The sequence below is a fragment of the Mytilus edulis genome, chromosome 11, assembly GCF_963676685.1.
Source record: "Mytilus edulis chromosome 11, xbMytEdul2.2, whole genome shotgun sequence".
NCBI classification, from domain to species: domain Eukaryota; kingdom Metazoa; phylum Mollusca; class Bivalvia; order Mytilida; family Mytilidae; genus Mytilus; species Mytilus edulis.
The window spans coordinates 1,555,677-1,580,898 of NC_092354.1; the positions used below are offsets into that span (position 1 = coordinate 1,555,677).

At 34.5% G+C, this 25,222-nt stretch overlaps 2 protein-coding genes across 2 annotated transcripts in view; both read right to left on the bottom strand.

Moving 5' to 3' along the window:
- LOC139493888 (uncharacterized) overlaps positions 1–25,222 on the bottom strand; it is a 326,295-nt gene that overhangs the window by 292,893 nt on the left and 8,180 nt on the right. The window contains exons 2-6 of the mRNA XM_071282053.1: positions 15,982–16,147; positions 13,329–13,352; positions 12,560–12,652; positions 2,722–2,820; positions 2,019–2,117 (exon numbers count right to left, since the gene is read on the bottom strand). Of these exons, the coding sequence (XP_071138154.1) occupies positions 2,019–2,117; positions 2,722–2,820; positions 12,560–12,652; positions 13,329–13,346 (309 nt within the window). The 5' untranslated portion in view covers positions 13,347–13,352; positions 15,982–16,147. The remainder of the gene's footprint in view (positions 1–2,018; positions 2,118–2,721; positions 2,821–12,559; positions 12,653–13,328; positions 13,353–15,981; positions 16,148–25,222) is intronic.
- LOC139495373 (uncharacterized) lies at positions 18,330–23,581 on the bottom strand. The gene is made up of 2 exons (XM_071283680.1): positions 22,702–23,581; positions 18,330–18,418 (listed from the first exon to the last, which is right to left on the bottom strand). The coding sequence occupies exons 1-2, from the start codon at positions 23,579–23,581 to the stop codon at positions 18,330–18,332; spliced, it is 969 nt and encodes a 322-aa protein (XP_071139781.1).

A 25,222-nucleotide genomic window follows, 5' to 3' on the forward strand; every position in this document is an offset into this window, starting at 1 on the left:
TTGTACCATAATGATAAAGTAATAACTACTTAACATGCTTAAGGTAATAAATGAAATTTGTAATGAAAAATTATTGTTTAATTTTTTTCTGAAAATCTTATACTTGTGAGCCTCCTTAAGAAAACTGTGTTCATTCATTAAGTGTATTAATAAAAAGGTTAGTCCCTCCATGTAAAAGTAACGCACAGACTGATTTCTTCATATTTAGTTTAACCTGTTTATTATACAGGTATTTCATCATAAACTTAAAAGTTGTACTTTATTATATTTTATCTGCAGCTGTTTACCCTCAACTATCAGTCAGGGATATAACTCTATAGGGTTATTACAGGAAAATAACATACATTTGTTATTGTGGACTAAAAAATCAAAGAACTGTGATAACATACATATGTTACATGTTTCCAAGGGACAATATACATCATTAGTTTAGTTAAAATGTATACAAGTTCTATTGATATTACTTTTGTCTATATGTATATTTTACTAGTTAAAGATATAACAGTTCATTTTGCCAATTTTGCATAGAACACCTATATGTTATTACAGAAAAATATGCCTGTAATAACTAAACGGTGTTATCACAGCTTTTCAATATCACTTCAAAGCATTTGCTCAGACATTCATCATGCTTAATTACAATGTATTTTAATTTATTGTAAGAAATAATGATCAGAGCATGTGATGAGGTTCTGTGCAAGTTTCTCAGTAATTCCCAAGTGCATTATATAATAAGTTACATTTCTTTAATAACTTAGCCTTGTTATCACAGCTAAGTTTATCCCTTAATAGCCTGGACTCATTGATTTACCATGGTCAATCAAAAATGTATTAATTTAATTAAAACATTATTTATCAAGGCTATGCAATTAGTTTCTGCGCAAAGTCTCAAGAGTTCCCTAGAGCCCACTATAAATGAAATAATTTTACCAATAACAAGCATTTGTTATTAAAGATTAAGAAAATTTAGGAATAAAGAGTAGACAACTCATGAAAATATCTGTAATAACACACGCAAGTTATTTTCTGTAATAACCCTATAGAGTTATATCTCTGACTGACTATTGTATTTGTATTTATATTGTAATTGTACTTTCTCTGTTGACTTATATTTAGTTTTTAGAGAATAAAATAACTATCTATCTAATAAGAATAAAACTGAATAATACCTCCAATGATTTCACCAAAGGACTGCATCCTTGATGTATTAACCATTTTGTTACATCAATCTGTCCATTCTCAGCAGCATGATGTAAAGCTGTTTCTCCATCCTATAACAATATAGAAATATAAACATGTTAATGGTGTGTGATAACAAAATCATGAGAAGAGTCAAACAATTTACCAAATGTAAGAAATATCACATCGAGTAAAAAAATATCCAACTATATTTGTGTATAAACTATTAAATGGTAGATTAAGATATAAATTCACTTTTTCTGATTCAGTGAAACAAAAAAGGTAAAAAAAAATAATAAACTCTTAATTATATAAGTGTAACAAGTCAAATAATAGCAGCCCTCACTTTCTATAAGTCAAACAAGTATTTGTTGTCCATTTAACATGTATGATCAACAACATGATTTAATTTTGATTCAGTAGAATGACCAAAGTTGAAAAAAAAAACTTTTTTCAAGAAACATTAAAACGACTAATATTTTCTGATTCAGTACGAAGAGACAAGAAAAATAAGACCCCACTTTATATAATTTTGACAAGTATTTTTTTTTTTTAAATACATTTTAAATCTGTAGAATTAACATTATCTGACAAAAGACTTGTTCTCTTTAACTTCTTATTAAAATCAGATGTTTACAAAATAATTTTTCGTCAGGAAACAAAATAAAACGTTTACTATCTGATTCAGTTCTGTGTTACAAATAAAATGAGAACCCACTTTATATAATTCTAACAAATATTTGTTGTCCATTAAACGTGTCTGATTAACAACATGATTTTGTGTAGATTCTGTATAAAGTGATGTTTGGTCAGAGTAAGGTCATTATATCTATCATTACCTCGTCTGTAACTTCTAACTGACTTCCGTGATTGACTAGGAAAGTCACCACCTCCAGGTGTCCTCCCCGAGCCGCCCACATTAATGGTGTCATTCCATCCTGTAATATCAACATATCAACAGACATCAAAAATTGTGTCATAAACTGGACAATGTTGTGTAATAAATATAAACAAAATATATATCACATAAATCAGTGGTCAAAACTGAATAAAATGACCAGTCACACTTTTATTTATATTCTACATAAACAACAAATAAACAACATGTTTTATTGTGAAATGTCAGAACTTCCATCAGAACTGTCAGGATAAAAAAAAAAGAAAATTCTAGAAACAAACAATATTTATATCAATGGACTCAGCTGGACAAGACAATTAAAATGAGACCCCACTTTATATAATTCTAACAAATATTTGTTGTCCATTTAATCTGTCTGATTAACAATGATAACGTAGAATGATCAAAGTTAAAAAAAAAAACATTTTTCAAGAAACATTAAAACGAGTAATATTTTCTGATTCAGTACGAAGAGACAAGAAAAATGAGACCCCACTTTATATAATTCTGTCAAGTATTTCTTATTTTTAAAAGATGTTTTACATTAGATCTGTAGAATTAATATTATCTGACGTTAACACTTTTGTGTAGATTCTGTATAAAGTGATGTTTAGTCAGAGTAAGGTCATTATATCTATCATTACCGGGTTTGTAGCTTCTAACTGACTGCCGTGAGTGACTAGGAAAGTCACCACCTCCAGGTTTCCTCCCGCAGCCGCCAACATTAATGGTGTCTGTCCAAACTGTAATATCAACATATAACAGATATCAAAACTTGTGTCATTAACTGGACAATGTTGTGTAATAAATATAAACAAAATATATATCACATGAATCAGTGGTCAAAACTGAATAAAATGACCAGTCACACTTGTATTTATATTCTATATAAAACAACAAATAAACAACATGTTTTATTGTGAGATGTCAGAACTTCCATCAGAACTGTCAGGTTAAAAAAAAAACTTTTTTTAAGAAACATAAAAACGAGTAATATTTTCTGATTCAGTACGAAGAGACAAGAAAAATAAGACCCCACTTTATATAATTCTGTCAAGTATTTATTATTTTTAAAAGATGTTTTACATTAGATCTGTAGAATTAACACTATCTGACTAAAGATGTTAACACAACTTTTTCTCATCATTTTCTCTTTAAAATCAGATGTTTACAAAATATTTTTTTGTCAGGAAACAAAACAAAACCTTTACTATCTGATTCAGTTCTGTGTTATGAATAAAATGAGATCCCACTTTATATAATTCTAACAAATATGCGTGGTCCATTAAACCTATCTGATTATCAACATCATTTTGTGTAAATTCAAAATAATGATCAAAGCTTAAAAAATATTTAGTGGTATTTCCGTGTAAAATGTTGGGTGTCTACCAGCTGCTTCATATCTTATGAGTTGTTGTGTATAAGGGTAATATAGCAATGGTGTATGTTTGTGGTGTGTATAAAGGTAATATAGCAATGGTGTATGTTTGTGGTGAGTATAAGGGTAATATAGCAATGGTGTATGTTTGTGGTGAGTATAAGGGTAATATAGCAATGGTGTATGTTTGTGGTGAGTATAAGGGTAATATAGCAAAGGTGTATGTTTGTGGTGAGTATAAAGGTAATATAGCAATGGTGTATGTTTGTGGTGAGTATAAGAGTAATATAGCAATGGTGTATGTTTGTGGTGAATATAAGGGTAATATAGCAATAATGTATGTTTGTGGTGAGTATAAGGGTAATAAAGCAAAGGTACATGTTTGTGGTGAGTATAAGAGTAATATAGCAATGGTGTACATTTGTGTTGAGTATAAGGGTAATATAGCAATAATGTATGTTTGTGGTGAGTATAAGGGTAATATAGCAAAGGTGTATGTTTGTGGTGAGTATTAGAGTAATATAGCAATGGTGTATGTTTGTGGTGAATATAAGGGTAATATAGCAATAATGTATGTTTGTGGTGAGTATAAGGGTAATATAGCAAAGGTACATGTTTGTGGTGAGTATAAGGGTAATATAGCAATGGTGTATGTGGTGAGTATAAGGGTAATATAGCAATAATGTATGTTTGTGGTTAGTGTAAGGGTAATATAACAATGGTGTATGTTTGTGGTGAGTATAAGGGTAATATAGCAATGGTGTATGTGGTGAGTATCAGGGTAATATAGCAATGGTGTATGTTTGTTTTGAGTGAAAGGGTAATATAGCAATGATGTATGTTTGTGTTGAGTATAAGGGCAATATAGCAATGGTGTATGTTTGTGGTGAGTATTAGGGTAGTAAATGGTGCATGTTTGTGGTGATTGTAAGGGTAATATAGCAATGGTGTATGTGGTGAGTATCAGGGTAATATAGCAATGATGTATGTTTGTTTTGAGTGAAAGGGTAATATAGCAATGATGTATGTTTGTGTTGAGTATAAGGGCAATATAGCAATGGTGTATGTTTGTGGTGAGTATAAGGGTAATATAGCAATGGTGTATGTTTGTGGTGAGTATAAGGGTAATATAGCAATGGTGTATGTTTGTGGTGAGTATAAGGGTAATATAGCAATGGTGTATGTTTGTGGTGAGTATAACGGTAATATAGCAATGGTGTATGTTTGTGGTGAGTGTAAGGCTAATATAGCAATGGTGTATGTTTGTGGTGAGTATAAGGGTAATATAGCAATGGTGTATGTTTGTGGTGAGTGTAAGGCTAATATAGCAATGGTGTATGTTTGTGGTGAGTATAAGGGTAATATAGCAATGGTGTTTGTTTTTGCTGAGTATAAGGGTACTATAGTAATGGTGTATTTGGTGAGTGTAAGGGTAATATAGCAATGGTGTATGTTTGTTTTGAGTGAAAGGGTAATATAGCAATGGTGTATGTTTGTGTTAAGTATAAGGGCAATATAGCAATGGTGTATGTTTGTGGTGAGTATAAGGGTAATATAGCAATGGTGTATGTTTGTTGTGAGTATAAAGTTAATATAGCAATAATGTATGTTTGTGGTGAGTGTAAGGGTAATATAGCAATGGTGTATGCTTGTGGTGACTATAACGGTAATATAGCAATGATGTATGCTGTGGTGAGTATAAAGGTAATATAGCAATGGTGTATGTTTGTGGTGAGTGTATGGGTAATATAGCAATGGTGTATGTTTGTGCTGAGTATAAGGGTAATATAGCAATGGTGTATGTGCTGAGTATAAGGGTAATATAGCAATGGTGTATGTTTGTGGTGAGTATAAGGGTTATATAGGAATGGTGTATATTTGTGGTGAGTATAAGGGTAAAATAGCAATGGTGTATGTTTGTGGTGAGTGTAAGGGTAATATAACAATGGTGTATGTTGTGTTGAGTATAAGGGTAATATAGCAATGGTGTATGTGGTGAGTGTAAGGGTAATATAGCAATGGCTTTTGTTTTGTGGTTAGTATAAGTAAAAAACTGCAATAAGCAATGTTTGTATTTTTTTCAAATTTGCATTGCTTTTGAGTGTTATCTATCACTTGTTTGTGATGAGTGTAATAATGTCATTGCTATGTCACATGATGGTGTTGAGTGTAAGAGTGTCATTGCTAGGTCACATGTTGGTGTTGAGGTAAAAGTTGTCAGTGATGTCACACGCTGGTGTTGAGGTAAAGTGTGTCATTGTTATGTCACATGTTGGTGTTGAGCATAAGAATGCCATTGCTATCTTACATGCTAATGTTGAGTATAAGAGTGTCACTACTATGTCACATATTGGTGTTGAGGTAAAGAGTGTCATTGCTATGTCACATGTTGGTGCTGACTATAATAGTGTCAGTGCTAAGTGATATGTTGGTTTAGACTATAATAGTGTCATTGTTAAGTGATATGTTGGTATTGACTATAAGAGTGTCATTGCTATGTCACATGTTGGTGTTGAGTATAAGAGTGCCATTGATATGTCACATGTCGGTGTTGAGGTAAAGTGTGTTATTGATATGTCACATGTTGGTGTTGACTATAAGAGTGTCATTGATATGTCACATGTTGGTGTTGACTATAAGAGTATCACTGCTATGTCACATGTTGGTGTTGAGGTAGAGAGTGCCATTGCTCAGTGACATGTTGGTGTTGACTATAAGGGTGTCATTGCTATGGCACATGTTGGTGTTGACTATAAGAATGTCATTGCTATGTCACATGTTGGTGTTGAGGTAAAGAGTGTCATTGATATTTCACATGTTGGTGTTGAGGTAAAGAGTGTCATTGCTATGCTACATGTTGGTGTTGAGGTAACGAGTGCCATTGCTCAGTGACATGTTGGTGTTGAGGTAAAGAGTGTCATTGATATGTCACATGTTGGTGTTCAGGTAAAAATTGTCACTGCTATGTCACATGTTGGTGTTGAGGTAAAGAGTGTCACTGCTATGTCACATGTTGGTGTTGAGGTAAAAAGTGTCATTGCTATGTCCCATGTTGGTGTTGACTATAAGACTGTCATTGCTATGTCACATGTAAGTGTTGAGGTAAAGAGTGTCACTGCTACATCACATGTTGGTGTTGATTATAAGAGTGGCATTGCTATGTCACATGTTGGTGTTGATATAAAGAGTGTCACTGCTATGTCACATGTTGGTGTTGACTATAAGAGTGTCATCGCTATGTCACATACTGGTGTTGAGGTAAAGATTGTCATTGCTATGTCACATATTGGTGTTGAGGTAAAGAGTGCCATTGCTCAGTGACATGTTGGTGTTGAGGTAAAGAGTGTCATTGCTATATCCCATGTTGTTGTTGAGGTAAAAATTGTCACTGCTATGTCATATGTTGGTGTTGAGGTAAAGATTGTCACTGCTATGTCACATGTTGGTGTTGAGGTAAAGATTGTCACTGCTATGCCACATGTTGGTGTTGAGGTAAAGAGTGCCATTGCTCAGTGACATGTTTGTGTTGAGGTAAAGAGTGCCATTGCTATGTCTCATGTTGTTGTTGACTATAAGACTGTCATTGCTATTTCACATGTTAGTGTTGAGGTAAAGAGTGTCACTGCTACGTCACATGTTAGTGTTGAGTATAAGAGTGTCATTGCTATGTCACATGTTGGTGTTCACTATAAGAGTGTCATTGCTATGTCACATGTTCGTGTTGAGGTAAAGAGTTTCACTGCTATGTCACTTGTTGGTTTTGAGGTAAAGAGTGTCATTGCTATGTCACATGTTGGTGTTGGCGACATTTATTGTTGAAATCCGCATCTGGTGCAGAAAATTGGTACTGTTAATGTCACAGGTTGGTGTTGAGTATAAGAGTGTTATAGCTAGGCCACATGATGGTGTTAAATATAAGGATGGCATTACTATGTCACATTTTTGTGTTAAGTATGGTAGTTTCACTGTTATGTCAAATGTTGGTGTTGAGCATAAAAGTGTCACTCTTATGTCACATGTCGGTGTTGAGCATAAAAGTGATATGGCTAGCTCACATGTTGTTGTTAGGTATGAGAGTGTAAGAGTACATGTTGGTATTGGGTACATATCATGTGCAGTACAGGAATGGTAAATAAATGTTGTAATATCAGATGGCACATGTCATGTTCAGAACAAGAGCAGTACATTAATATTGTATGATCAGATGGCACATGTCATGTTCAGTATAAGAGTGTTAAATGAATGTTGTATGAGCAGGTGTAACATGTCATGTTTAGCACAGGAGTGGTAAATGAATGTTGTATAATCAGATGTCATATGTCATGTTTCATAAAGGAGTGGTTAATGAGTGTTGTATAATCAGGTGTCACATGTCATGTTCAGTACAGGAGTTGTAAATGTATGTTGTATGATCAGGTGTTACATGTCATGTTCAGTACAGGAATGGTAAATGTATATTGTATAATCCGGTGTTACATGTCATGTTCAGTACAGGAATGGTAAATGAATGTTGTATGATCAGGTGTCACATGTCATGTTTAGTACAAGAGGGGTAAATGAATGTTGTATGATCAGGTGTCACATGTCATGTTCAGTACAGGAGTGATAAATCAATGTTGTATGATCAGGTGTCACATGTCATGCTCAGTACAGGAGTGGTAAATGTATGTTGTATAATCAGGTGTCACATGTCATGTTCAATACAAGAGTGGTAAATGCAGGTTGTATGATCAGGTGTCACATGTAATGTTCAGTACAGGAGTGGTAAATGTATGTTGTATAAAAAGGTGTCACTTGTCATGTTCAGTACAGGAGTGGTAAATGTATGTTGTATGATAAGGTGTCACATGTCATGTTAAGTACAAGAGTGGTAAATAAAAGTTGTTTGATCAGGTGTCACATGTCATGTTCAGTACAGGAGTGGTAAATGTATGTTGTATAATCAGGTGTCACATGTCATGTTCAATACAAGAGTGGTAAATGCAGGTTGTATGATCAGGTGTCACATGTCATGTTCAGTACAGGAGTGGTAAATGTATTTTGTATAATAAGGTGTCACATGTCATGTTCAATACAAGAGTGGTAAATGCAGGTTGTATGATCAGGTGTCACATGTCATGTTCAGTACAGGAGTGGTAAATGTATGTTGTATAATCAGGTGTCACATGTCATGTTCAATACAAGAGTGGTAAATGCAGGTTGTATGATCAGGTGTCACATGTCATGTTCAGTACAGGAGTGGTAAATGTATGTTGTATAATCAGGTGTCACATGTCATGTTCAATACAAGAGTGGTAAATGCAGGTTGTATGATCAGGTGTCACATGTCATGTTCAGTACAGGAGTGGTAAATGTATGTTGTGTAATAAGGTGTCACATGTCATGTTCAATACAAGAGTGGTAAATGCAGGTTGTATGATCAGGTGTCACATGTCATGTTCAGTACAAGAGTGGTAAATGAATGTTGTATGATCAGTTGTCACATGTCATGTTCAGTACAGGAGTGGTAAATGTTTGTTGTATAATCAGGTGTCACATGTCATGTTAAGTACAAGAGTGGTAAATAAAAGCTGTATGATCAGGTGTAACATGTCATGTTCAGTACAATAGTGGTAAATGACACTTGTATGATCAGGTGTCGCATGTCATGTTCAGTACAAGAGTGGTAAATGAAAGTGGTATGATCAGGTGGCACATGTCATGTTCAGTACAAGAGTGGTAAATGCAGGTAGTATAATCAGGTGTTACATGTCATGTTCAGGACTGGAGTGGTTAATGAATGTTGTATGATCAGGTGTCACATGTCATGTTCAGTACAAGTGTGGTAAATGAATGTTGTATAATCAGGTGTTACACATGTTACATGTCATGTTTAGTACAAGAGTGGTAAATGAAAGTGGTATGATCAGGTGTCACATGTCATGTTCAGTAGAAGAGTGGTTAATAAATGTTGTATGATCAGGTGTCACATGTCATGTTCAGTACAAGAGTGGTAAATGATGGTTGTATAATCAGGTGTTACATGTCATGTTCAGGACTGGAGAGGTAAATCAATGTTGTATGCTCAGGTGTCACATGTCATGTTCAGTACAGGAGTGGTAAATGAATATTGTATGATCAGGTGTCACATGTCATGTTTATTACTGGAGTGGTTAACTCAATGTTGTCTGATCAGGTGTCATGTCATGTTTAGAAAATGTTCAGTACAAGAGTGGTAAATGATGGTTGTATAATCAGGTGTTACATGTCATGTTCAGGACAGGAGTGATAAATCAATGTTGTATGATCAGGTGTCACATGTCATGTTCAGTACAAGAGTGGTAATGCATGTTGTATGATCAGGTGTCACATGTCATGTTCAGGACTGGAGTGGTAAATGAATGTTGTATGATCAGTTGTCACATGTCATGTTCAGTACAGAAGTAAATGTATGTGGTATGATCAGGGGTCACATGTCATGTTCATTACAGGTGTGGTAAATGTATGTTGTATAATCAGGGGTCACATGTCATGTTCAGTATAGGAGTAGTAAATGTATGTTGTAAAATCAAGGGTCACATGTCATGTTCAGTACAAGGGTGGTTAATATATGTTGTAGAATCAGGTGTCACATGACATGTTTAGAACAGGAGTGGTCAATGAAAGTTGTATGATCAGGTGTCAAGTCTCAAGTCATGGTATTCATCAGTGTAATAAAGTAAATCACACTATTTCAGTTGCATACAGTAAGAAAGTATCAGACAGCAACCCTTTGACATACAAACTGGAGTGGTATTCATCAGTGTAATGAAGTAAATCACACTATGTCAGTCATATACAGTTATGAAGTATCAGACAGCAACCCTTTGACATACAAACTGGAGTGGTATTCATTGGTGTAATGAAGTATTTTATGTTTGTTTGTGGCTGTTGTTTGTCTTTTTGTCTTGCCATGGCATTCTTCTTCTACTTCATGTACTTAATGTGATTTTTCACTTTTTTACTTGGGTATTGTTGTTGAATACAGGAGCTGAATACTTTGGTGGTGTGAAATGATGTTTCACACTGTTTTTGTTGAATACAAGAGTTCTATATACATTCAGGTTGCGTATTGATGTTTCTTAATATTTTGAGACAAGATGCAATAACCAACCAGATGCTCCGCAGGGCGCAGCTTTATACGACCGCAGAGGTTGAACCCTGAACGGTTGGGGCAAGTATGGACACAACATTCAAGCTGGATTCAGATCTAAATTTGGACTGTGATTAAATAGTTGACACAGCATAGGTTTCTGACACAGAATGAATATGGTCTAATGAACTTAAAAAAAATGTTTTGCCTTTGAGCAATTCACTTTGCTGTTGAATATTAATCCTCTCAAAAAAATGTTTGAAGAAATTTTCTTTTTATTTATGAAATCTGAAATGAAAAAAATTGACCCCCCAATTTTTTTTTCACATCCCCCTTTCCCTTATTTCAAAACTGATCTCAATTCAAATTTCTAATGAAGTTTGCAACAATAACTACTCATTTAAATACATGATAAAATATTAAAATGTAAAAAAAGTGCTTGCTATCACTGAATGGTAAAGATTGTTTTAATCTATCAGTTGGTAGTAAAAGTGAATATACATTGTATAGTGTATAAAACAATGATTTAAGTTGATTCAACTACTATTCTGGACAAAGAAAGATAACTCCAATTGAAATCCAATTGGAATTTCTTGCTATTGCACAATATTGTGCAATTAGATATTTCTTGCTATTGTGCAATACTGTGCAATTGAAAATATTTGCTATTGCACAATACTGTGCAATTGAAGATTTCTTGCTATTGCACAATACTGTGCAATTGAAGATTTCTTGCTATTGCTAAATACTGTGCAATTGAAAATTTCTTGCTATTGCAAAATACTTAATATAATAATTTTGGATCCTGATTTGGACCAACTTGAAAACTGGGCCCATAATCAAAAATCTTAGTACATGTTTAGATTCAGCATATCAAAGAGGCCCAAGAATTCAATTTTTGTTAAAATCATACTTAGTTTAATTTTGGACCCTTAGGACTTTAATGTCGACCAATTTTAAAACGGGACCAAAAATTAAGAATCTACATACACAGTTAGATTTGGCATATCAAAGAACCCCAATTATTCAATTTTTGATGAAATCAAACAAAGTTTAATTTTGGACCCCGATTTGGACCAACTTGAAAACTGGGCCAAATAATAAAAAATTTAAGTACATTTTTAGATTCAGCATATCAAAGAACCCCAAGGATTCAATTTTTGTTTAAATCAAACTAAGTTTAATTTTGGACCCTTTGGACCTTAATGTAGACAAATTTGAAAACGGGACCAAAAATTAAGAATGTACATACACAGTTAGATTCGGCATATCAAAGAACCCCAATTATTCAATTTTTGATGAAATCAAACAAAGTTTAATTTTGGACCCTTTGGGCCCTTTATTCCTAAACTGTTGGGACCAAAACTCCCAAAATCAATACCAACCTTCCTTTTATGGTCATAAACCTTGTGTTTAAATTTCATAGATTTCTATTTACTTATACTAAAGTTATGGTGCGAAAACCAAGAAAAATGCTTATTTGGGTCCCTTTTTGGCCGCTAATTCCTAAACTGTTGGGACCTTAACTCCCAAAATCAATACCAACCTTCCTTTTGTGGTCATAAACATTGTGTTTAAATTTCAATGATTTCTATTTACTAAAACTAAAGTTATAGTGCGAAAACCAAGAAAATGCTTATTTGGGCCCTTTTTGGCCCCTAATTCCTAAAATATTGGGACCAAAACTCCCAAAATCAATCCCAACCTTCCTTTTGTGGTCATAAACCTTGTGTTAAAATTTCATAGATTTCTATTCACTTTTACTCAAGTTAGAGTGCGAAAACTAAAAGTATTCGGACGACGACGACGACGACGCAGACGACGACTCCAACGTGATAGCAATATACGACGAAAAAAATTTCAAATTTTGCGGTCGTATAAAAAATTAACATTCAATCACTGAACATAAACAAGAGTAATATTTGGCTGATTCATATTGAGTGTACTATATAATAAATAACTTTATATGTGCTAAACATTTTACTTCACTTACAATATCAGCAGTTCTACATTCCAAACTAGCTCCGTTCTTTATACATAATTCTACCTCTTTTATATTCCCCTCCTCTGCAGCTGTAAGAAGTTTCTGTAAGCAAAACAAAGCTTTTACATTTTCCTCTAGAACATACAAATGTATTATAAATGTAATAATTGAATTTAACAAGCTACATCTTTACACTTTCAACAGTTTATACAGTGATTACCAAGATTATAATTTCAGAGTTTTTTTTTTTAGAAAAGTCTGTAGACAATTGTATTATGCATCAGTTTTGAGATCAGCCTAAGTTTTTGTTGAGGTTTGTGTTGCTCGGTCTTTAGTTTTCTATGCAATGTTTTGACTATAAAAAGAAGATGTGGTGTGATTGCCAATGAGACAATTCTACAAAATAACAACCATAGGTCACCGTACAGCCTTCAACAATGATCAAAGCCCATAAGGCATAGTCAGCTATAAAAGGCCCTGAAATGACTAATGTAGACTGTTGAATTTTGATTGTTTTCATTTTTTTCCATGGCGATGTCAGATTCACTTCGACTTAAAGAGTTGTGAATGTCCTACAATATCTTACGTTTCTTTTGTCTCCTGGAATGTCGTTGAATTTTGTATATTGAAATTCTGTTCACTGATGTCATTTTGATTTCTCCTGTTCTCCCCCTGAGAATACTGCACACTGTATCTTTATGTACAGTTTATAGACAACATAGGTCACATGACATATATGTAGGTCACATGACCCTGACTTTTAAGAAGAAAAACTTACCTGATCCCAACTTGCCATTTTATCCTGTAAAAGAAAATTAAATCATTGCATATTTATAAAAATAAGGAGATATGATTACCAATGAGACAACTATCCACTTAAGTTCAAATGAAGTGGATGTAAGCAATTATAGGCAATGGTACGGCCTTCAACAATAAGAACAAGAGGCTGTCAAGTGACATCAAACCAGATTTTCCTGCATAGGTCGAACCCTGAACACTTGAATAAGTATGGACACAACATTTAAGCTTAAAACAGCTCTGAATGTGGATTCTGATTGGATATTTATAATCGATTATTTTCTAATTAAACAGTTGATAAGAGGGAATGCCACGAACCATCAAGCTTCCTCCCTAAAATTTATTGAAAGTACATTTTTAATTAATAATGAAAATGATATTTGCAAATCTGAACCACAGACAGGATCATGTAAAAAAATAAACATTAACACACACAGCAAAAATAAATTACCACATACATGTAACAACTGTGACATCTACTTCATAACACACATGACTTTAAAAAAAAGTCAAAAAGAAATTTTGATGTTATCATTACTCAGGTCAGGAACACTACCCTATATGGAAATGCATGAATTAGCATACTTATGTTCTCGCACGTGTAATTGTTTATTTACGTGTGACGCAATTTATTGTTACCAGGGTTTTTGACCAATCCACTAAATGAGCAACAATGCATTATGGACTACTACGTGTTTACAATCAACCAAGAACACGTGCTACCTACTTAAATACAACACATTTTGTCGTGCAATGCGGGATTAACAATTTCGCTTAGTTTTTCACATTTATAGTTCGTGATATAAAGTATTCGTTCAATGCTCAGATTAATGAAGAGTTCTTTCTATGCGAAGAAAAAAGTGTTTGATTTACCAGATATATAGCTATTCACGTGTTTGATGATGACATGCAGAATTCATGTATTTGTCCACCAGACAGCAACGAAACAACAGTTAAAAACACAATTACACATCAGACAAACATCATGAACATACAAGTGTAAAGTTAGACGTCGATTACAGCCATTGACAGCCGATGCAAATATTCATGAGTGCAGAAACTTTCGTATAGATAGTTAAAGAGAAATGTGTGATCCATGAATTTTGTGCTCATACAAAAGACGAAGACTTAGAGTTTGTCAAGTATCTGATGGGGTCACTAAACTTTTTGAGTTTAAAAATATATATTGCACCTACTTTTATGTTTAAAAAGTAATTTTAATCGAGGACAAAATGTGTTTATATATTTGTCTTTAAGAGACAATAGCGTATAATCATCAATCATGGCCATTAATAGCCGACTATACGGTATGGGGTTTTCTCATTGTTGAAGGCGTTACAGTTGCCTATCATTACTTACATCCACTTTATGTGTGTTTAAGTGGATAGTTGTCCCATTTGGCAATCATACCCCATCTCCTTATTTTTGGATATAAACATCCCTCAGAAGTTCGGGTTTCCATTATAAAGCATTTACATACATGACAGTGTTTACAAAAAAGTATTGATTTTTGACATATTTCAGTATTTGGCACTTTCAAACTGTTCCCTTTGCTCTGACGGTAGTGGAAAACAACTGTTGTTTCATATGGTTTTCGTCTTTGCTAAGATTTTTTTCAAATGGAGATATTAGATTTACTTTTTATTTTTAACGGACTCGTACTCGAACATTTGTCAATCTTAATAAAATCATTAATGATGTTATCCATGTTTATGTTCGACAACGTGGGAAATTTGATATGTTTTGTGAAAATTGCACCTTTACACCTAAACCTACTATATTTCTTTTATGCATTGGATATAAAAATTTCTATTTTTGTATATAAAATAAGGCCAGTTTTTTTTATGTTATTTTACACAAATAATTTTTGGTCACTTTATAGCTTACTTTTCTGCAACGAACCTATGATTGCTTACTTTACTAGATTGTGTATTGAATGGAAAGATATCTCAATTGGCACTCATACATCATCGTCATATTTCTAACTTAATCATGTTAATAGGTAATATTGCACCCACTATGATCCCGAGGATTTATATAATCGGAGATATTGCACAGGACAGCAGCCGAACGATAAAAATACCTATGACGGACTCTGCTGTTGTCTGTTCTATAGTCGGGTTGTTGTCTCTTTGACACATTCCCAATTTCTATTCTCAATTTTATGCATTGAGTGATGAAACTATACAAAATATGTTAAGCTATTTACCGTCCGAGCTTTAATAACACTTATTTTTAGCATACTGAATATTATGATGTTCAGATCCTGATAAAAAGTTTACACATCCAGTACATATAGAAGTGTTTCTGTGCCAGTTTTTGTGTTTTTCGAGGCAGAAATGTTTTTGGAATGACATTATATATGTTTTAAAGAGATTACAAAATTTTCATACTTGACAGTAATCATTTCATACGAAATTTCACGGTTTCAAGTCGTGAAATTATTGCACAGGTACAATGCATAACAATGGAAAAAAACCTGTTTAACTACTTTTACAAGGCGAGAAAGAAAGTCGAACAGTGAAGCTCCTAAGCAATACTTTTTCAATCTGAGCATGCAAACTGAAGATTATGTGATTTTAAAGAAACGTGTTAAAGTAAAGTCCCTTACTTATTACAATACAATTAAATACCCAAAGTGAAATCTGTTGGTACGAGTTCTACAACCGTCAATATGGGATTACATGTGGGTCTTCGTCAAACTGTTATTGCAACTTCAGCATGTTATTGTTAAGTCTGTCTGCAAGGCCTTAATGCCATTTTATATTCATACCCCTTCTGCCACCAGTCAATCAGAATCTGAAAAAAAGTTTTAAAATTTAAAACATGTAAACAGATTAAACAGAATAGAGAATGGAAACAAGGAATGTGTCAAAGAGACAACAACCCAAACAGAGAGCAGAGACAGCCAAAGGCCAAAGGCCAACAATGGGTCATCAACACAGCGAGAAAATTCCGCACCCAGAGGCGCACTTGATCTGGCCCCTAAAGGCTAAACAATAATGATTACTAGTCCAGCAAAGTAAAGGCAAATATGTTTGTTATTTGTAAAATAAATCATAAATATTTTAATTTTTAGTGGCCTCTAGGGAAGGAACTCTTGAAACTGTGCGCAGAAACTAAATGCATAGCCATGATAACTAATTTTTGAATTAAATTAATAATTTTTCATTAACCATGGTAAATCAATGAGACGAGGCTTTTAAGGGATAAACTTAGCTGTTATAACAAGGCTTAGTTATTTAAGGCATGTAACTTACTATATATATATATATGAGAAACTTGGGAATTACTGGGAAGCATGCGCAGAACCTCATTACATGCTCTGATCATAGTTCTTACAATAAATTAAAATACATTCTAATTAAGCATGTATATGTCTGAGCAAATGCTTTGGAGTGACGAAGAGAAGCTGTAATAACACCCTTTAGTTATTACAGACATACATGTACTTTTTCTGTAATAACATAGGTGTACTATGCATGATTGGAAACTATGAACTGTTATATCTTTCTATAGTTGATTATACATTTTAACAAAACTAATAATGTATATTGTTCCTTTGAAACATGTAACATACATATATGTTATCACAGTTCTTTGATTTTTTAGTCCACAATAACAAATGTATGTTATTTTTCTGTAATAACTCTATAGAGTTATATTCCTTGACTGACTGAACCATGAAAATGAGGTCAACGTCGGGTGACAGCTGCCAGTTGGACATGTACATCTTATAATGATTCCATATACAAATAAATTGGGAATGTTTCCATGGGACACAGAAGTTGCCCTCGCTTGCATATCATATAAAGGGACATAACTGAAGTACTGTAAAGGTCACTATCAAAATTTGGTTGAGGCGAACTTAAGTCAGAGAACGGAAACGAAAAATTCAGCACCTTAACCATTTGTAAAGGGGCATAACTCTAGAACAGTTTAAGTGAAGCACCAAAATTCAAACTTGATCTGTGGAAATAAGCATTGTGTATAAGTTTCATAACATTTTGTTGAGGCAAACTAAAGTTAGAGAATGGATACCAACTTTGGGACGCATGGACATATGTAGGGACAGACGGACACACAGACTGACAAGGGCATAAATATAGTAGACCTATTGCTTACAGTATTTAAGATGTGATAGATAGTTTATTCTCATAAAACCATGAAGTACATAGGTTACAGAGAAGTTAAAAACATGCATATGGACTTGACCCATACAAATTTAACCTTGCATGTTCACTGATCCATGAATAGAAAACAAACTGTCTGATGGGCACTAGGACCCTGCAAGGTACGCACATACCAAATATAGTTATCCAATTACTCATAATAAGAGAGAAATTAAGAATACAAATAATCTTAATTTTTTTTTCAAGTAGTCACTGAACCATGAAAATGAGGTCAAGGACAATGGACATATGACAGACAGAAACTTCATAACATAAGGCATCTATGTCCAAAGTACGAAGTATGAAGGATCCAGGTCTTCTATATACAAATGTAGGTAAATAAAATTCACTTGTATAAGTATCCTACAAATTTACATGTGAATACAGAGTTTATTCTGTGTATTGGATATTGTCAAAATGGCCAAATCCAACCCGCCACTGTAAGGATTAGATGGGCAACCCTGCCTTAACCAATGAATGGTAGACAAACCAAGAGATAGTCCAGGAGAAGGCAAATCATTTGACAAAGACACACGCGGGACAAGAATGTCACACCATGTCTTGGATATGATTTTTTATTAATTGTTATAGGCTTTAAAAAAAATGATGGCTCCCCTAAACAAGTTATTCTAACATTTTATGAAACCCTAAGTAAATCTGACAAGCCGTTTTGGAGAATCGCTGCCGCTACGGCATTGGCTGGTAATTAAAATTGCTTTCAGACTTTTAAAATTCTTCTCTATAAGCATGATAAGCCAACAGAATCCAACTAAAGAAAAATTGAAATTGAGTTTCAGGCTTGTGGACTCTCAAGTTAATCGTGAAGGCTGCATTGGTTTCCTTAAGTCTGCATCAGTTCTAACTTTAAAATTTGTTAGTCGAAATGGACAGGAAGAGACTACAGAACAAAAATAAGATTTAATAGATCATGTAGACGAAAACTCAGAATTTATCAGTAGGAAAAGGAGGGTTACATTAGTTTTTAGGTTTCTCTAACAAATTGCAGCACGAAGTGTCAAATCAATTACATGTCATTGGACTATTATACTAACGGGACTGGAAACTGATCGATCTGTTGAGATTTCAATGCCCCGATAGTCGGATTATAGATTTTTTGTTATGATTGACAGCTTATCGTGTCACATAGTAAATTAGCAATCGGTACATGAAAACAATAGAACTGTTAATAGTGGTGGATTTGAAATAAAGATGAATTATTAAATCAATTAATTTATATGCGAAAAATAGATATTGTTTACGAAAAATTATCAATAGATAGTCAATATTTAACTTATAACATTATAAGTGTTGAAAATAAACCAGATATAGTCGAAAAGCCGACACTTTACTTGACAGCTAAGAAAACAACGTGTCAAAGGTTAAAAGATCATAAATAATCCTGATAAAAACAATAAGTGTGCAATAAAAACAATGTTGACAACTTCAGTTCCTAATTAATTCATATAACAAACGCTACCCGGGTCTCATGAAAACATAGCCACATTGTTTTGAACTTTTGTGAACTTCGTGTTTACACCAAAATTTCAATATGGCGGTGCACGGTCGGGCCTACTTTTGTAGATCTAATTGTGGAACCTAGTGTACATATTTTTTACGAAGTCATATGCTAATGCCACCTGAAGACCATTACTAAGCTAAATTAAACCTGATAATTATAAAATATTGCACACATAAAAAGGAGTAGGCAATTTTAGAGGAATAGTATAAATCATTTCAGCCTTGTATGTGGGTTCTGGTTGTAATGAGAAAGAGATTTTTCATGTTTTTTTTCCACTTTTCACTCTAAAAAGTCAAATGAAAGTGAAAACTAACTAGAGGCTCTAAAGAGCCTGTGTCGCTCACATTGGCATATTAAACAATGGACACAGATAAATTCATAACAAAATTGTGTTTTGATGATGGTGATGTGTTTGTAGATCTTACTTTACTGAACATTCTTGTTGCTACAATTATCTCTATCTATAATGAACTTGGCCCAGTAATTACAGTGGAAAATATTTTCTAAAAATCTACAAAAATTTATGAAAAATGTAAAAAATTGACTATAAAGGGCAATAATACCTAAACGGGTCAACTGACCGTATTGGTCGTGTTGACTTATTTGTAAATCTTACTTTGCTGAACATTATTGCTGTTCACTGTTTATCTCTATCTATAATATTATTCAATATAATAACCACAAGAGTGCACACGCTGAAATGTCTCGCCTTCTTTACTAATCATTGATATTATGTTGATAGTCCTAAGTATAAAGCTTTATTAAAAACTGTCACATAAACTTAACATTAACCAAGATAACTAAACAAAGACCAATGAACCATGAAAATGAGGTCAAGGTCAGATGAACCATGCCAGGCAGACATGTACAGCTAACAATGCTTCTATACAACAAATATAGTTGACCTATTACTTATAGTTTAAGAAAAATAGACCAAAACACAAAAACTTAACTCTGAGCAATGAACCGTGAAAATGAGGTTGAGGTCAAATAAAACCTGTGCGACTGACATATAGATCATAAAATATTTCCATACACCAAATATAGTTGACCTATGGCATATAGTATTAGATAAAAAGACCAAAACTCAAAAACTTAACTTTGACCACTCAACCATGAAAATGAGGTCAAGGTCAGATGACATCTGCCCGCTAGACATGCACACCTTACAATCATTCCATACAACAAATATAGTAGATCTATTGCATAAAGTATGAGAAAAACAGACCAAAACACAAAAACTTAACTATAACCACTGAACCATGAAAATGAGGTCAAGGTCAGATGACACCTGCCAGTTGGACATGTACACCTTACAGTCCTTCCATACACCGAATATACTAGCCCTATTGCTTATAGTATCTGAGATATGGACTTGACCTCCAAAACTTAACCTTGTTCACTGATCCATGAAATGAGGTCGAGGTCAAGTGAAAACTGTCTGACGGGCATGAGGACCTTGCAAGGTATGCACATACCAAATATATTTATCAGATTACTTATAATAAGAGAGAATTCAACATTACAAAAAATCTGAACTTTTTTTTCAAGTGGTCACTGAACCATGAAAATGAGGTCAAGGACATTTGACATGTGACTGACGGAAACTTCGTCACATGAGGCATCTATATACAAAGTATGAAGCATCCAGGTGTGCCACCTTCTAAAAAGTTAGCTAACGCCGCCGCCGTAGCCGTTGCCGCCGGATCACTATCCCTATGTCGAGCTTTCTGCAACAAAAGTTGCAGGCTCGACAAAAAACAGCAAAATTTCCTTAAAATTACCAAATCAGGGGCAGCAACCCAACAACGGGTTGTTCGATTCATCTGAAATTTTCACAGCATTTAGATCTTGACCTGATAAACAATTTAACCTGATGTCATATTTGCTCTAAATGCTTTGGTTTTTGAGTTATAAGCCAAAAACTGCATTTTACCCCTATGTTCTATTTCTAGCCATGGAGGCCATCTTGGTTGGTTGACCGGATCACCGGACACAATTTTCAAACTAGTTACCCTAATGATGATTGTGGCCAAGTTTGGTTTAATTTGGCCAAGTAGTTTCAGAGGAGAAGATTTTTGTAAAAGATTACTAAGATTTACGAAAAATGGTTAAAAATTGACTATATATATATATATATATATAACAAGTCAAAAAGGGTACAACATCACCATTAAATAACTATAAAATACACAAATATTAGATATTTCGGATAACAGATATCCTTCTTCGGTAATTGCACAATGACAAATGAATCATGTCAATTCAAATTGAGACTCTATCAAAATCTTGATTTATACAATTTAAGCGAACGCTGGAACAATTTTAAAATTTCCAAACACATCGCAAAGACTACAGAAATATGCCAAAAATAAAAATAGTTATTTACGATGTGAAATGGCACAACTCTAGATTTCCAAAGGTTGTGACAGTTGAGATGTTATAACTGCATTGAGGGCAGTCCTCAAACAAAAAAATCAAAAATGTCCTAACCGATCAAGGATGGTATAAATTAGACAACGGTAGGGCAATTACAACAGAAACTACATATTTAAGCCTCCCAAACGAATATCAGTATAATACTGATTGAAAAAATAAGTATTGTATAATGAGGTAAAATAATTGAACGTGGCAACGTACTTATACATCATCCCGAATCAATGAAAACCTGTTATTTAAACTGTTATTTTAAAAATAATTTCGAACTGTAAAGCCAGTACTAAATCCGGCGTTGTTTGAAACAGGTAGTCACAGGAAAATGAGGGACTCGTTCTATGTTTTTTCATTTATACCCTCTGGGGAGACTGTCCGTAACTTTCTTATCCAAAATCTTTCCCGAGCGACTCTGTCGACCTTCGACCAACCCTCGTTGTGGTCTATGATCGTGATGGTAAGGTTTTTGAGATCAGCTTGTGTGTGTCCAGGTGATCTCAAATGACGACTTACGGGTAGGTCGGGCTTGCAAGTGTAGTCACTTCGATGACCATTCATGCGTTTGTTAAATGGCTGCTCTGTCTCGCCAACATACTGCATGCCACATCGACATTGAAGGAGGTATACAACATTCTGGGTTTTGCAAGTTACATTGCAATATATAGTGTACACAGACCCAGTCGAGTGGCAAGTGAATGTTTGAGTATTCAGTATTTGTTGACAAGTCAGGCAACGTCTGTTACCACATGACTTGCACCATCCTGCAATTGAACAGCTTTTATTTGAGGAGACGTCAGCTCTAACAAATAAGTCTTTCAGACTTGCTGGTCTACGAAAAGCTAAGACAGGAGGATTGGGAAAGATCTTGGATAATTTAGGGTGTTTGGCAATAGTTTGCCAATTGGCACGGATCAAACGTGAAAGGTTATTAAAGGCTGGATTGTATGTAAGAACAAACGGGACTATTTTGCTGCGCCTCTTCCGTTTGTACTGTAAGAGGTCATTGCGCCTGTTATTGTTAGCGCGCGCAAACCCCTTCTCTATGTCCAATTTCTTAAAACCTCGTTTTGTCAAAAATCCGCGAAGTTCCTGTAACCGTTTCGTGACAGCCTCCTCAGAGGAGCAAATCCGCTTGACTCTGAGAGCTTGACTGTACGGGATACTTTTTGTACAGTGTTTGGGGTGACAGCTTTGGGGAGAAAGGTATTGATGTTTATCTGTGGGCTTACAGTAAAGGTCTGTTGATATGACACCGTCCTTTATAGATGTGGTTGTGTCTAAGAAAGATATCTTAGAGTCGGAAATTTCATACGTAAATTTAATTGAATGGTGGGCGTTGTTTGCATGTCTGATGAAATCATCCAGTTTTTGTTGAGATTCAATCCATTTCATGTCAACATCATCAATGAAACGGAACCAAGACAAAGGTTTGGATAAAGATGTTGCAATAATTTGTTTTTCTAATTTGCCCATGAAAATATTGGCGTAAGACGGTGCCATTTTCGTCCCCATCGCTGTCCCGTTAATTTGAAGGTAATGCTCACCATTAAAGGTGAAATTGTTGCATTTCAGGACCAGAGTAAGTAGCTGGACTAAACATTCAGTAGGTGGTTCTAAAATGTTGCGCGAGTCCCATATTTCCCTACAAGATTGTATGCCGTCATCATGAGGTATGTTGGTATACAATGAGGTGACATCTAAAGTGACAAGGAGGGTTTCCGGAGGAAGAGGGTTCATGGATTCCATTTTACGAAGATAATCTGTAGTGTCTTGAATGTGGGAAGGAAGATTTTCTACATGAGATCTTAAATGAAAATCGACGAATTCCGAGATTTTCTCAGTCGGATGGCCGTTTGCGGATACAATGGGTCTACCAGGGTTGTTAACCTTGTGTATTTTGGGAAGAAGATACAATCGACCAGGCTTGGCATTCTCTGGCTTTAAATAACCAATTGTATCCTCATCTATATGACCGTCATTGTACATGGTTTGTACCGCAGTGATAATTTTGGAGCTAAACTTGGAAGTAGGGTCATAGTCTAGCTTTTTATAAAATCTCTCATCAGAGAGCTGACGCACTGCTTCCGCGATGTAGTTAGCTTTGTCCATTATCACAACGGCACTGCCCTTGTCTGCTGGTTTTATCACAATATCATCTCGGTTTCTTAGCGATTGTATGGCTTTTTTCTCGTCAGGAGAGGTGTTGTAAAATGACGAGTACTTGTTGCTAGCTAGATGAACAACATCCGATTTGATTTTGTCGATAACATCTTCCAGTGTAGCAGATTTACTAGGTTTTGGAATCCATGAACTCTTCTTTTTAAAATGTGGAATTATGATTTCTTCCTCCGAGTCGGACGTGTATATATATAGGGCTAGGGCAATAACTCCAGAAGGGGTCAACTGACCATTTCGGTCGTGTTGACTTATTTGTAAATCTTATTTTGCTAAACATTATTGCTGTTTACAGTTTATCTCTATCTATAATATTATTCAAGATAATAACCAAAAACAGCAAAATTTCCTTAACCCTTTCAACGCTACACAAAAAAAATAGAAAAATGGCTTCTGCTGTGCTGCATTTTTTTTTTTGTGTTCATTCAGTAGAACAGTATATTCCTTTTCAGACTGCTGTATCTTTTTTATTATAAGAGATACAGAAAAAGTTATTGCATGAAAAATGCTCAGGAGAGTATGAACTGTAATGTTAGGCAGTTATTTCAGTAGTAAAATTTTTATCAGGTTACCTGCATTTTCAGGTAATTAACAGGTAAAAGGTGTAATTTGTTACATTTGTGTTGAATTTTGAATAAAAACTACTTTTCGTCTTCATCTATTTTGTTTTTTTATCTGCCATATAATAAAGAATACACCAATTGCTCGATTCCGTAGCGTATTGCATCATACACAACGTATTATGTAATCATGGCACAAATCAGTGGCTCCGTCCTCAAAATTTTCAGTCAACCTCCGTTTTCCCCCCTTTTTCTACGTCTCGTAATGATCGATCAAATCATATTTCCCACACGAATTGAATGTAATAAACACATTGAGATAACAAGAAACCTTTTAACTAATCCTCGTCATCAGTTTCGCCATAGAAATGCTGAAATATTTCCATATTTACAGCTTCGTTTCCGATTTCCGCCATTTGCATTTGTCAAAATATTTGTTTTCATTTTCCTTCAATTTTCCTTCTACTGCATGATTTTACAATAAAAATTGCCGGGATTTCAAGCGCAAATGAGACCTTGCATATCCTTGATTCATACAAGGAAAAATTAGAGAGGACCCGAATGAAAACCGAATGGTTTAAGAGTCCTTATGAAAAATCCGTTGTCATCGCGGCATATGCCGCGAATAGCAGTGGCGAACGGCGTTTGTCATCGCGGCATATGCCGTGTATAGCGTTGAAAGGGTTAAAATTACCAATTCAGGGGCAGCAACCCAACAACGGGTTGTTTGATTCATCTGAAATTTACAGGGCAGATAGATCTTGACCTGATGAACAATTTAACCCCACGTCAGATTTGCTCTAAATGCTTTGGTTTTTGAGTTATAAGTCAAAAACTGCATTTTACCCCTATGTTCTATTTTTAGCCATGGCGGCCATCTTGGTTGGTTGACCGGGTCACCGGACACAATTTTCAAACTAGTGACCCTAATGATGATTGTGGCCAAGTTTGGATTAATTTGGCCATGTAGTTTCAGAGAAGAAGATTTTTGTCATGTTTGTCAAAGATTACTAAG

Excerpts from the sequence above, each read along its gene's own strand:
- LOC139495373 (XM_071283680.1), bottom strand. The coding sequence starts at position 23,581 with ATGGACAAAGCTAACTACATCGCGGAAGCAGTGCGTCAGCTCTCTGAT. Across the intron at positions 18,419-22,701 it reads CATATCAACAGACCTTTACT|TCTCTTCCTGTCCATTTCGA; the intron begins GTAAGCCCACAG and ends TTTGTTCTGTAG.